The following is an 11555-nucleotide window of genomic DNA, read 5'->3' as shown; positions in this document are numbered from 1 at the left end:
TGTGTGTGTGCGTGCGTGTGTGTGTGTGTGTGTGTGTGTGTGTGTGTGATGTACTCCTCATATGTTTTCAGATGCTAGAGGACAATCTTGAGTGTTTTTCCTCAGGCTCTGCCCCGCATTTATTTTTGAGACAGAGTCTCTCACTGGCCCGAAACTCGTCAAATAGCCCAGGTTGGCTAGTGAGCAAGCCCAGGGATCTACCTGTCTCCACAGCCCAGTACTAGAATTACTAGTGCATGCCCAACTTTTCACATGAGTGGTGGGGATAGAGCTCTGTCATTGCAAGTTCAGCACTGTACCCATTTGAGCTAACTCCCCAGGCCTGCATCATAGACTTTCAGAATCTTCACAGGACATTTTTCTACACAGCTTTTTTCTGACAGCAGGGGAATGAGCCTCTGGCTTTTTGTGTCTCCCTTTGATTTTGCCCTGACAGCAATGTGATCTCAGGTTACTTTCTGGGCCTTCACCTCCTCATCTATAAAGCAAAGGGATTGAATCCAGGGTCCCCAAGGTCTTTTCTACTTCCTGTTCCTCTGAAATTGGTGGACCATTGCTGCTGTGTTCACGTCATATTCATCTGTGCACTGCTTTGCCTCATTACATCTCAACAAAATTCTTTAACAGGCAGGTTACTGTGGTCAGCAGCTAGTTCTTTACTGGCCTGTCTTTTTAAAAGTTTTGCCTTCCATGTGGCTGGAGTGATGGCTCAGAAGTTAAGAGCACTGACTGCTCTTGCAGAGGACCCAGGCTTGTGGACATAGGTCTTAGATTGCCGATACCTCTGGCCTAGTGTGCTTCATTAGAGATCCCTTTTTCCCTGCCTTTTATCAGTCAGCAGCCAGTTGCTTGTGTGCATTTCCTTAGACAATTTTGAAGCCCACCACATGGCCTCATATGTGTAGTAACTAAGAAAGTTGCTAACTAAGTAGAAGTGAAAAATGAGCTCCATGTTTAATGACTTATGTTTGTGGTGTTCTCCAAAAATATTTTGTTCTATATGTGTTTAGTAATACATTTCAAGAACACAATATTTTTGAAAAGATGGTGAGTGTGGGAGTTTGCAGCTGTAAAAGACTGTAGAGTATTAAATTAACTTGTAGTTTTTCCTGGGTTGATAAGCACTTAGCTTGCTTTTCAGAGTCCTGTGTGTGTGCTCCATAATCCATCTAGTGGTACTAGTGAGTGCTGTGCGTGCCCAACTGGTGAAGGATGATGTGGCTTGTTTTGGTTTCAGGTAAGGCGAGTTCCTGGGTCCAGTGGCCACCTCCATAAAACTGAAGACGGGGACTGGGAGTGGAGCGATGATGAGATGGATGAGAAAAGTGAGGAAGGGAAAGCAGCTGCCTCCCAAGAAAAGGTAAATGACCATAGCTAGCAATACCCAATTTACATTGTGTTTCTGCAGTATTTTGTGTATATTAACAGACATATAATTGTTTTGCAGTCACGAAGAGTAAAAGAAGAAAACCCCGAGGTGAGCAGTGGGTATTATGGATGCATGAGTGTATGTATTTTTATATTTATTTATTCACCCATCATTCCCCATTGTGGCATGACAGTCTAACCCATTTGGGAGACAGATCTCAAAATCTCATGGAGCAAGAGAGAAAGGGAAGGCACATAGACTTTGTTGGTTTTGATTCTGAGTTACTTTGGGCTGCTCAAATTTTGGAAAATTACTCTGCTCTCTGAGCTTATGTTTCCCCCTCCATTGTTTGGGGATGATCATAGTGCTTATAAGGTTGTCACGAGGAGTAGTCAAGTCACGTACATAAACCACTCAGCAGAGTCCTTGACACTCACTAAGTAATAAGGACTTTTAACTTGTAGTACTTAGAAAATATGGAACACACAGAGGCAAAATTGGCTTCTGGGTTTTTCATGTATTAAAAAAAGAAGATATTAAAGTGGTTGAAACTCTAGGTTGAATCTATTACTTTTAACTTTTAAGTGTCCTGGGTAACTTGGTGGGCAAGGAACACTCTTTGAATGGTTTCTCTTTGATAACAGATCATCTTTTGATTAAGAAATCATTTTTTTTACTTATTTCCTCCATCTGGTTAATTATCCTAATGCCTAATGATGACTGTAGCATACTGATACTCATAGAGGAAATGTGATAATAGTTAAATAGCTCCCAGGACTCTATAGACTTAGTAATTAATGTGTTTCTTGATGAAGAAGACTCATTACAAAAACAGAAAACTCTGGGATACAAATGATGTCCATCCCATTTTTTTTTAATTAGCAGGCATTTCATTCTGGTTATGTGGATAAATATTACCAGTGGGTTTGGAGTGGCAGTAGCCAGCTATGCCTTTTAGCAAACCAGGAGCAGAGCCATAGGCCTCTCTCTTCCTGGCTTTTCTTCTCTCTTCGTCTTTCTTGACATGTTTCTGTAAGGCCTCTGCTGGAATTTCTCATTGTACTGCCCACCAATGGTGGCTCTCCTTCAGATCCTGCCTTCTTCTGTGCCTGTCCTATGAATTACTCTCTCCATTTTATATTTATAACAAAAGCTTTTGGTCAAGGAGCGGTAGTGGAGCCCAGATGGGGACATACTGGCTCACAGATGTATTGGGATTTTAGAAGGATTTTAGTTAGGAACCATGAATCCTGCCCTTTCTTGTGTACTTTCCCATTTTGTCTAGAGTGAAGTTACAGAGTCCAGTTTTTTTTTTTTCAGTTTATTTCTAAGTATCTCTAATTAGAAGTATGAGTTCTGTTTAAAAGTAGAGCAGATTAAGATGTTTCAGGAACCATTATCAACTCAAAAAGCATTTATTATTGATTTCCTCCTGATGATTTGTTAGGGTAGTGTCTCAGTAAGTATTTGTTGAAATTGTTCTGATAATTTATTGTTTGAAGAATGGAAGGATATTTTTGGCAACGATATTTTCTAAATAGATTAGGGAATGAATAACACCCTTCAGTTGACTTAAATCATTGCTGTTGGGCTTCTTGACTAGAATTTGAACGTTGCATTTTACTGTATCTAAACTCAGTGGATTTCCTAGTAGCATATGTCTCTGCCCATATTGCCCATATGTCTCTTCCTATTTCTGTGAAAAGTTTGCATTTATTTACATGCAAGATATTCCCACCAAAGTTTAGGAATACCCTGTCCACAGCTTCTCAGGCAAGTTTTTGTTTGTTTGTTTGTTTGTTTTTTGTTTTTTGAGACAAGGTCTCCCTCTCACCCCAGCTGGCCTGGAACTCACTATGTAGACCAGACTGGCCTCCCTTGATCTTTCAGAAACCTGCCTGCTTCTGTGTCAGAAGTGTTGGATTAAAGGCATGTGCCATCATGCTACCATGTCCAGATTAGGCCTGTTTTTTAAAAATAATCTTTCCTTTTTGTAATATTACATTTCACTATCCTGAGGTAGCTCCTGTATCTTTTCAGTTTTTAATTAAGTTAGTCCTCTGATTTGCCAACTACCCCAAACTTCTTCCTATAAGTGAAATATAGAGCACTTTATATATATATTATAAAGGGAGTTTAAAAGTATACAAAATTATGTATTATGTGCCTAATGATGTGTGCACTGCTTTAAAGGCTGATAGGAATAAATAAAGAAAAGAAAACAGCAAACCCCTGTCCTTATGGAGCTTGCTTTCTAATAGGAGTGAAAGTCAAGATGTGGCCCTTGTTAGACTAGGAGCATGAGGGAGAGCAGGGCATGATGTTGAGATGCAGGGAATATGGCAGGAGGCCGGGATTTTGGATGGGCTAGAACATAGAGGTGTAGAATTAATGGGAGAAAATACAAACCAAAAAAAATACTTTCATTCTGCTTTCTCTCCTCACCCCTGTGCCTGTCACTTCCTTTCAGATTGCAGTGTTTGCTTCCAGAGCGTTTCTGTTCATTTCCATACAATTTTATATGTGAAAAATTGAACCTATTATCTTGAGAACTTGAATGGAATTATAAAACTTGTAAAATTTTGTGGCTTGCCTTGTCGTCTTGGCAGTATTCCATACCAGACACTGTAGCTCTTGTCTCTACTTTCAATTGCAATGTATGTAGTTTACAGTGGGTGATGGAAATGGCTTATTTAACTTTTTCCTTCTTGGCAGTCATGTAGGTTGTTATTATAAGCATCAGGACTTCACTATATTGCTCTATCTAACCTGGAACTGGCTATGTAGACTAAGCTGACCTTGAGCTCACAGAGATCCTCCTGCTTTCTAAGTGCTGGGATTAAAGGTGTGTGCCACCATGCCTGGCTCAGCTTTCTTACATGGATGAGTTTGGGGGTACATATAAAATTGTACTATAGATATTTAGAGCTCTATCTTGTTGAAGTGTGCCAATGTATAAAGCTTCTGACAGTAAATCTTACAAGTTTTTTGGAGACTGAAATACTTCTCTGTGCTAAATGGGACATTTAGATGTCAGAGTACTATATTTTAATATGTTTTCCAGTATTACTCATCAGTTAAATTGCAGTTTACTCATCTTTGACTAGAAGACTAGGGGAGTATGTTATTTATGTTTATGCCCCCTTTGCATCTAATAGATAGCCCATGCATGTTTGTTGGTAACATGTATCCAGGCACTTAAGTGAAAACATAAAACAGAGGCATGAATTGGCATATAGTCTTTTTAAAATTTTTTTTTAAATTTTTATGTGTATGAGTGTATTGCCTGCCTGTATGTAAGTGCACCCATGTCATGCAATGCCTGCAAGAACAGACAAGGCCATCGGATCCCCTGGCACTGGAGTTACGATCAACTGTTAGCTGCCATGTGGGTGCTGGGATTCGAACCAGGGTCTTCTGCAAGAACAACCAGTGTTCTTAACTACTGAACCATCTCTCCAGCCCTGGCGTATAGTCTTTATGAGGTCAGAATGCGGATAAAAGTTCACAGACATTATGTAACCGAAGTGAAGCTCAGCAAAAGCAGCTTTGGTATTACCATGTTTAGACAGAATGAGGCACTACAGCAAACGAGGCGCATTTAGGGGAGCTTTGCTAGGGGTTATGCCACTACCTAGGGAGACTGAGGGATCATGTCCAGGTCTGTAAGGGACAGCATCTACTGGACAGAATCAAGATGGCCTGAATAGGGTGTTTGTCAGTTGGGCATTGAGAAAATGTAGCTCTTCTTGGGTCATATTTGGAGGTTCTTCTGTCGAAAAAATTTGTTATGAACTGTAAAGTTTCAGAGTTAAACCTTTTATCTTGAAATTTATAGCCTATCACAACGAAAAATTGGTCCAGTTTTCAAAATAATATCTTTTAGAAAACGCATCCACTAGTAATTAATAATTTTCAGCAAATGGATAATCATCCTCACTTATTTTATTCTCTTATTCTACTTAGACGGTAAAAGCCCATGGAGAGGAAGGTTTAATAACAGCCATGCTGATGTGGGAAGTTCAATGAATTAATTTATCAAAACCTGAATCTATGTCTGAGTCCTGCATGGAACTATGTTAGACACCATAGCATTTATACACCAAGAGAACTGTCTGCCTCCTGAAGCTTTTCATCTTTGGAGAAAGGGTGTGGAGAAGGATCAGGACCAGGACTGGCTTCTCAGGGAGGGTTTCCCATAAATGTTATCTAGATTTTTTTTCAATTATTATTAATTACTGATTTTCTTCTGACCAGTGCTTTGGAATTTCTTTTTGTCAGACTCTGAAATAAATATGTTACATGACTGTCAATTTTAAGATACACTCTAATTTTCCATGTGAAAAATGAAATTGACTATCTTTAAATCTAGTTCCCTTTGATTTCATTTAACTAGGAGGCTTCTGACCTTTGAAAGCCACACCTCAGTTAGCAATCTTGAAAAGATGACTTGCCATCCTCTTTCCAGGTGGAGTAAGAAGAACCTTTAAAAATGTGATGTGATATAGAGTCTAATTTGGTATTTTGGTGTGAGGGCAAGGCACACTCTGGTTTTTAAAGAGCTACTCACATGATTCTGATCTGTGGCAAGAATGACTGACTAGGAAAATAGCACAAATCACTCTGAAACCAGATGTGCAGAGTGGAATCCAGGAAGGCTGTCTGTCAGAGTTCCTGAAGATTCTTCTTTAGATACTGCCTAATAGAAATTTAAAAAAAAAAATGAAAGGGCAGAAGAAGGAAGGGAAAGAGGGAAGAAGTATTTTAGAAATCAACTGGAAAAACTGTCTTTATTTGGCCTAAGTGGAGTAGAAGGATATTGATGCATTTTGTAACCCAGGTTCTCATCTAGGTTAATTACGAAAACCTCTTGTTTGACAGATCTGAGACCTTATTCTAAGTAGAAAATACATTGGTGTGGCTTTAGTGTGAATTAATTTTATAGGAGATAGGCACATGTGAAGATGAAACTTATTTCTGTTGTCTGATGGTTTTTAAGACTGCCGTTAGCTTTTTACAATCGTTTCTGTTGAAAGGGTGATTCCTTGATGCTTGTCAGCTCTCTTTTGTTTGTTTATATCTGTGTGTAGCAACAAAGAAAGGGTCTTCATCTGAGTATGTTACACTTAGCCTTAGTTATCGCAGCTGCTCAGCCTCGATGCCTGTAAGCTGAGATGCAGCTGTCTACAGCTGCTGTGACTGACCTTCCAAATAGTTGTGATGAAAGATTTATGATCAGAAATATTTTAAAACACATTATTGTTTTCAGTATTTCATGCAGTGTATTTTGATCATATCAGACCCTTTACCCCCATCCCACCTTACACCCCTCCCCAACTTTATGTCCTCTATTACTATTTGTCTTTTTTTAAAAAGGAATATTGCATCTAATCTGTTTCCCAAATGTTCTTGGTTGTGGGTCTATCTCTTGGAGTCTGGCTAATCTACTAGGCAACATATCAGTAAAGAAAAGTCAGTCTCGTCAGTCTCCCCCCCGCCCCCAGCATTTATTAATTGCCAGTAGGTTCTCAGGGCTGGGGTTTCCTGCCCACTTCCTTATCCATGCTGGGCTTTTGTCTGGCTTGGGTTTGCACAGGTCTTTTTCTGCATGTTGTCACAAGCATTGTGGGTTCATATGTGCAACTGCCCTGTGGCATCCAGACAACATGGTTTCCTTATGTTCATCTACCACCTCTGGCTCTTACAGTCTTTCCATCCCCTCTTCCTCAATGATCCTGGAACCTTGGGAGGAGAGGGTGTCATATAGGTGTTCCATTTATGGCTAAGTCTCTTATCCTCTGCATGTTGACCACTGGTGGGTCTCTGTGTTAATCACCGTCTGCTGCAAGAAGGAACTTCTCTGATGAGAGTTGAGAGATTCATTAATCTATGGGTATAACAATGTCATTAGGAGTCAGTTTAAATCTACTGTATTTTGTATTTATTTTGGAATAAAGTCTGCATTTATAGAAATGTTGCGGATGTGGTAAAGGGTTCCCATAGATTCCTCACCCAGTTCTCTTACTGTTAATTTCTCACACAATCTGGGTACATTTATCACAACCCGAAAATGAATTCTGCTACATTATTACCAAGATTCAGAATTTCTTGAGGTTTTCGGGTTTGTCCACTAAGTGTCCTTTTTATGCCCCAGCAGGATGCAATCCAGTGTAACACACTGCATTAGCCACAGTGTTATTAGAAATAGGAAAAGAGCAGGCTAGACAGAGTGCTGTGAAGATTGGGAACAGATGCTGCCTTCTTTTTGTCTCAGTCTAGAGTGTTTACCTCTTTCTGACCCTGTCTGTGATCCCTGTCAGGATGTATTTCCAGAGTGATGCCCAAGATTCATTTATTGTTTTCCTTTTTTCTTCCTCTCAAAATACATATTCTCTCAAATGCCCTTCTTGTAGCAAATTGTTTAAAAGAAAAATAATCTATCCTATTTTCCATGATATTGTTGAAGAGTGTCCTTGTCCTAGTTTGTTTCTTCATTGCTGGGACAAAACATTCTGACTACTACCAACTTGGGGAGGAAAGGGTTTATTTATCTGACATCTCCCGGTCACAGTTCATCAGGGAGCCCAAGGTAGGAACTCAGGGCAGGAACCTGGAGGCAGGAGTTGGAGCATAGGCCATGGAGGACACTGCTTACTGGCTTGCTCCCCTGGCCCCTGCTCAGCCTGCTTTTGTATGCAACACAGGCCCACCTGCCCCCAGGGGTGGCACCACCCACAGTGGCCTGGGCCCTCCCACATCACTCAACAATCAAGAAGATGCCCCAAGGACATGAAACACATCACTATTAAACCATAACCTTTCAAATTCTTGTCCTCAAGATATGATGTTAACATTAATATCACAACATAAGACAGTACAACCTTAAAATCCCCACAGTCCTTAAAAAATGAAACACTTAATGGTCCATAGTCTCTTTAAAAAGTTTCTTAACTGTAGGTGGGCTTCTGTAAAATCTAAAACAAATACTGTCTTATTTCAAAGGGAAGAATTGGGCACACATAAGCAAAACCAAAGTCCAGCAAAGTAGCTGAAGCCTGGACATCTGGGATTCACCTACGATCTTCTGGGCTCCAAAGGGTTCTGGCAGCGCCACTTCTCTGACTCTGCAGTCCACAGCACACACAGCTCATCTCGCAGACCCAGGCCGGCTCCATTCCACACCTGCTGCTGTCCTTGGTGGTCATCCCATGGTCCCGGCATCTCCTAAAAGCTGGGGTCACCTCTGAAACTGAGGCTACACCTTCACCAATGGCCTCTTCTTGCCTCTTGGAGTGCAAAGCCTCATATTCTCTCCATGACTCCTTCAATCCTGGGGTCTTCATTGTAACCGAAGCTGTACTTTCACCTATGGCCTTTCCTGGCCTCTCAGAGTGCCAAGCCTCAGCTGCTCTCTGTGACCCCTTCATGCTTTTAACACCAGAACCATGCAGGAGACTCTTACACATTACCAAGTCTTGCTTCTAGCTTGTGATAAGGCTATGTCCCCTCTGTGCTGATCATGAGAAATATCTTCCAGAAGACTTCACCATAGTGATGCCGGTCTCTTGTTACTTACAGCTGATTTTTCAGCCCTAGCTAACCAGCATCAATTGTCCCAATAAAGCAAAGGTTTTACTTCAGGTTCTGGTCTCTTAATCACAGCTGATTCTTCAACCCCAGCCGACCAGAACCCACAGATTCTCAATACAAAACATCACACAGACATCCCTGATAGTCTCTGCTTTTTTTGAAGCTTCACAAACCAGGCCTCCATTGTTCACAACTCTTTCAGCGTAACTGGTCAAGCTCCACAGCAACAAACTCTAAGTACTCAATGGCTTTTCCAGTCCAAAGTTCCAAACACTTCTACAATCTTCCTTAAAACGCCAAGGTCAGGTCTGTCACAGCAGTGCCCCCACAATCAATTTCTGTCCTAACTTGTTTCTTCACTGCTGTGACAAAACACTCTGACCACTACCAGCTTGGGGAGGAAAGGGTTTATTTATCTTACATCTCCCAGGTCACAGTTCATCAGGGAGCACAAGGTAGGAACTCAGGGAAAGAACCTGGAGGCAGGAACTGGAGCACAGGCCATGGAGGAACACTGCTTACTGGCTTGCTCCCCTGGCCCCTGCTCAGCCTGCTTTTGTATGCTTGCCCAGGGGTACCACCCCCCCACAGTGGGCTGGGCCCTTCCACATCACTCAACAGTCAAGATGCCCCATGGACATGGCCACAGGCCAGTCCAATGAAGTCAATTCCCCAATTGAGGCTCCCTCAACCCAGGTGTGTCAAGTTGACACTAAAGCTATCCAGCACAAAGAGTGACTGCTGTAAATGGTGTCAGCTTTTTTGTAGGCTTTGTGGCTGTGGTCTAATTCCACACAGTGAGTCTACAGTGGTGACACTGGGGACTGCACTTGATTGTTAATGAACATGCTTTGTATGGATCCCTTCTCTAGCACTCTGAGCATCTCTGTGTGTTTAGGGGAGTCCTCTGTGCTGTACCATTGGGAGTGTTCTGCCCTCATTGTATGGAGGATTACACCTATATGCTAAAGTTGAGGAGTGTGTGGTTCCTTTGCCTATTCCATCTGACTGTCCATTATGATGGTGTCCTAAGAACAAGGGAGTTGTGAAGGATGGGACAGATTATGGAATCAGCTCGCATGATTCGTCCCAAGAGGTCATTTTCTATAAGGTCTGATCCTCTGGCTGATTAATACCCAATGGGATGATGGGTTGATCTTATTATACACTTTTTTAAACATACAGTACCATTAAGTAACAAGTAACTGTAAAGTACCATATCTGTCACAAAGTTCCCACTGTTACTACATTTGTTTTATTCCTTTTATGTGTCCTCCTATTCCTCCAACAACCACCTTTCCTTTTTGATGCATTTCAGAGTAACTGCAGACATGAATACATTTCTCCCTATCACTTCATTACGAATGTAATTATTTTTAAGGGAGCACAGAGAGTATGAATGTTACCCTCTTGGACTTTAGAAAACTTGCCACAAAGAATTCCTGATGATTTCTGATTATTCTAGAATTGATCATAAGTAGAAATAGGAGATCCCTCCATTCATTTTCATTGCTGTTTCTTTTTGAAATTCTTTTGTCTTTCAAGTTGTGCTCCAGGGCAGAATTCACAAAAGTAGAGCTTGAGGCAAAATAATTTGGTTTCTACCTTAGGACCAGAATCCCAAGTTTGAGTGAAAAATAGCACTCTGGTATTTCTGTTGTGGAAATGATTTGTTGGTTTTTTCCACTCTATTTACCCTTAAATTTTTGACCTACTGGGCAGATTTTGCTGACTCGTAACCTTACATTAAGGGTCCCTTAACTTTAGATGAAGTGATGCTGTAAGAACAAGTTGCTGGGGGCTGAAGAGATGGCTCAGTGGTTAAGAGCACTGACTGCTCTTGCAGAGGACTGGGGTTTGAATCCCAGCATCCACATGGCAGCTAACAATTGTCTGTAACTCCAGTTTCAGGGGGATCTGTTGCCCTCTTCTGTCTTCTGCAGGTATTGCATGACATGGGTGCATGCAACATACATACAGGCATAACACCAATATGCAAAAAATAAAAATAAATACAAAAGAACAAGTAGTTCACACTTTTTTTTGTCAAAAAACATGTGAGTCAACCCAAAATTTGTTAAAGATACAGATACTCTCCCATAGCCATGAGATTCTGAATGCTGAACCAAGTGGGACTCAGTCTGTTCCAGGATGGGTGGTCAGAAGCACGTGGGAAATACTTTGAGAAATATACTGCTTTTTAAGGTCTTCTAAGAAAAAATATGGTCTCTGACAGTTGAGAGGTAATGTGCTTTGACCATGCTTTCTCCTCTTGGCTTCCTTGGGTATTATAATGGTCGTTCTCTTAACAGATTTCAGTGAATGCTGGTGGCATCCCCGAGCAAATACAGTCCCTCTCTGTGCATGACTCTCAGGTGGGTTTCTCTGGCAATTGTTTCTATTTCAGATGCTTTGTAGACAAATTATCAGAAGAATTTTTCAGAATTTTAGATGGGTAAACAATTTCATGGTCGTGCTTCCAAATCAAAGGCTTAAGAAAAAACAAACAAAAAAAAAAAAAAACCAAAAAAACTCGGTTTAAGAAGCTACGGGGGCGGGGGGAGACCGGCCACCAATTTTTTCAAAAATTACACGG

At 41.1% G+C, this 11555-nt stretch overlaps 1 protein-coding gene across 1 annotated transcript in view; it reads left to right on the top strand.

Annotated features, from left to right (window-relative positions):
• Positions 1-11555, top strand: part of Stk39 (serine/threonine kinase 39) — a 331576-nt gene that overhangs the window by 186875 nt on the left and 133146 nt on the right. Inside the window, exons 15-17 of the mRNA XM_008849922.3 lie at positions 1238-1360; positions 1448-1477; positions 11272-11334. Of these exons, the coding sequence (XP_008848144.1) occupies positions 1238-1360; positions 1448-1477; positions 11272-11334 (216 nt within the window). The remainder of the gene's footprint in view (positions 1-1237; positions 1361-1447; positions 1478-11271; positions 11335-11555) is intronic.

The sequence above is a fragment of the Nannospalax galili genome, unplaced genomic scaffold (genome assembly GCF_000622305.1).
Source record: "Nannospalax galili isolate Female #2095 unplaced genomic scaffold, S.galili_v1.0 scaffold165, whole genome shotgun sequence".
In the NCBI taxonomy this organism is placed as follows: domain Eukaryota; kingdom Metazoa; phylum Chordata; class Mammalia; order Rodentia; family Spalacidae; genus Nannospalax; species Nannospalax galili.
This window is presented reverse-complemented; position numbering and strand designations above follow the sequence as displayed.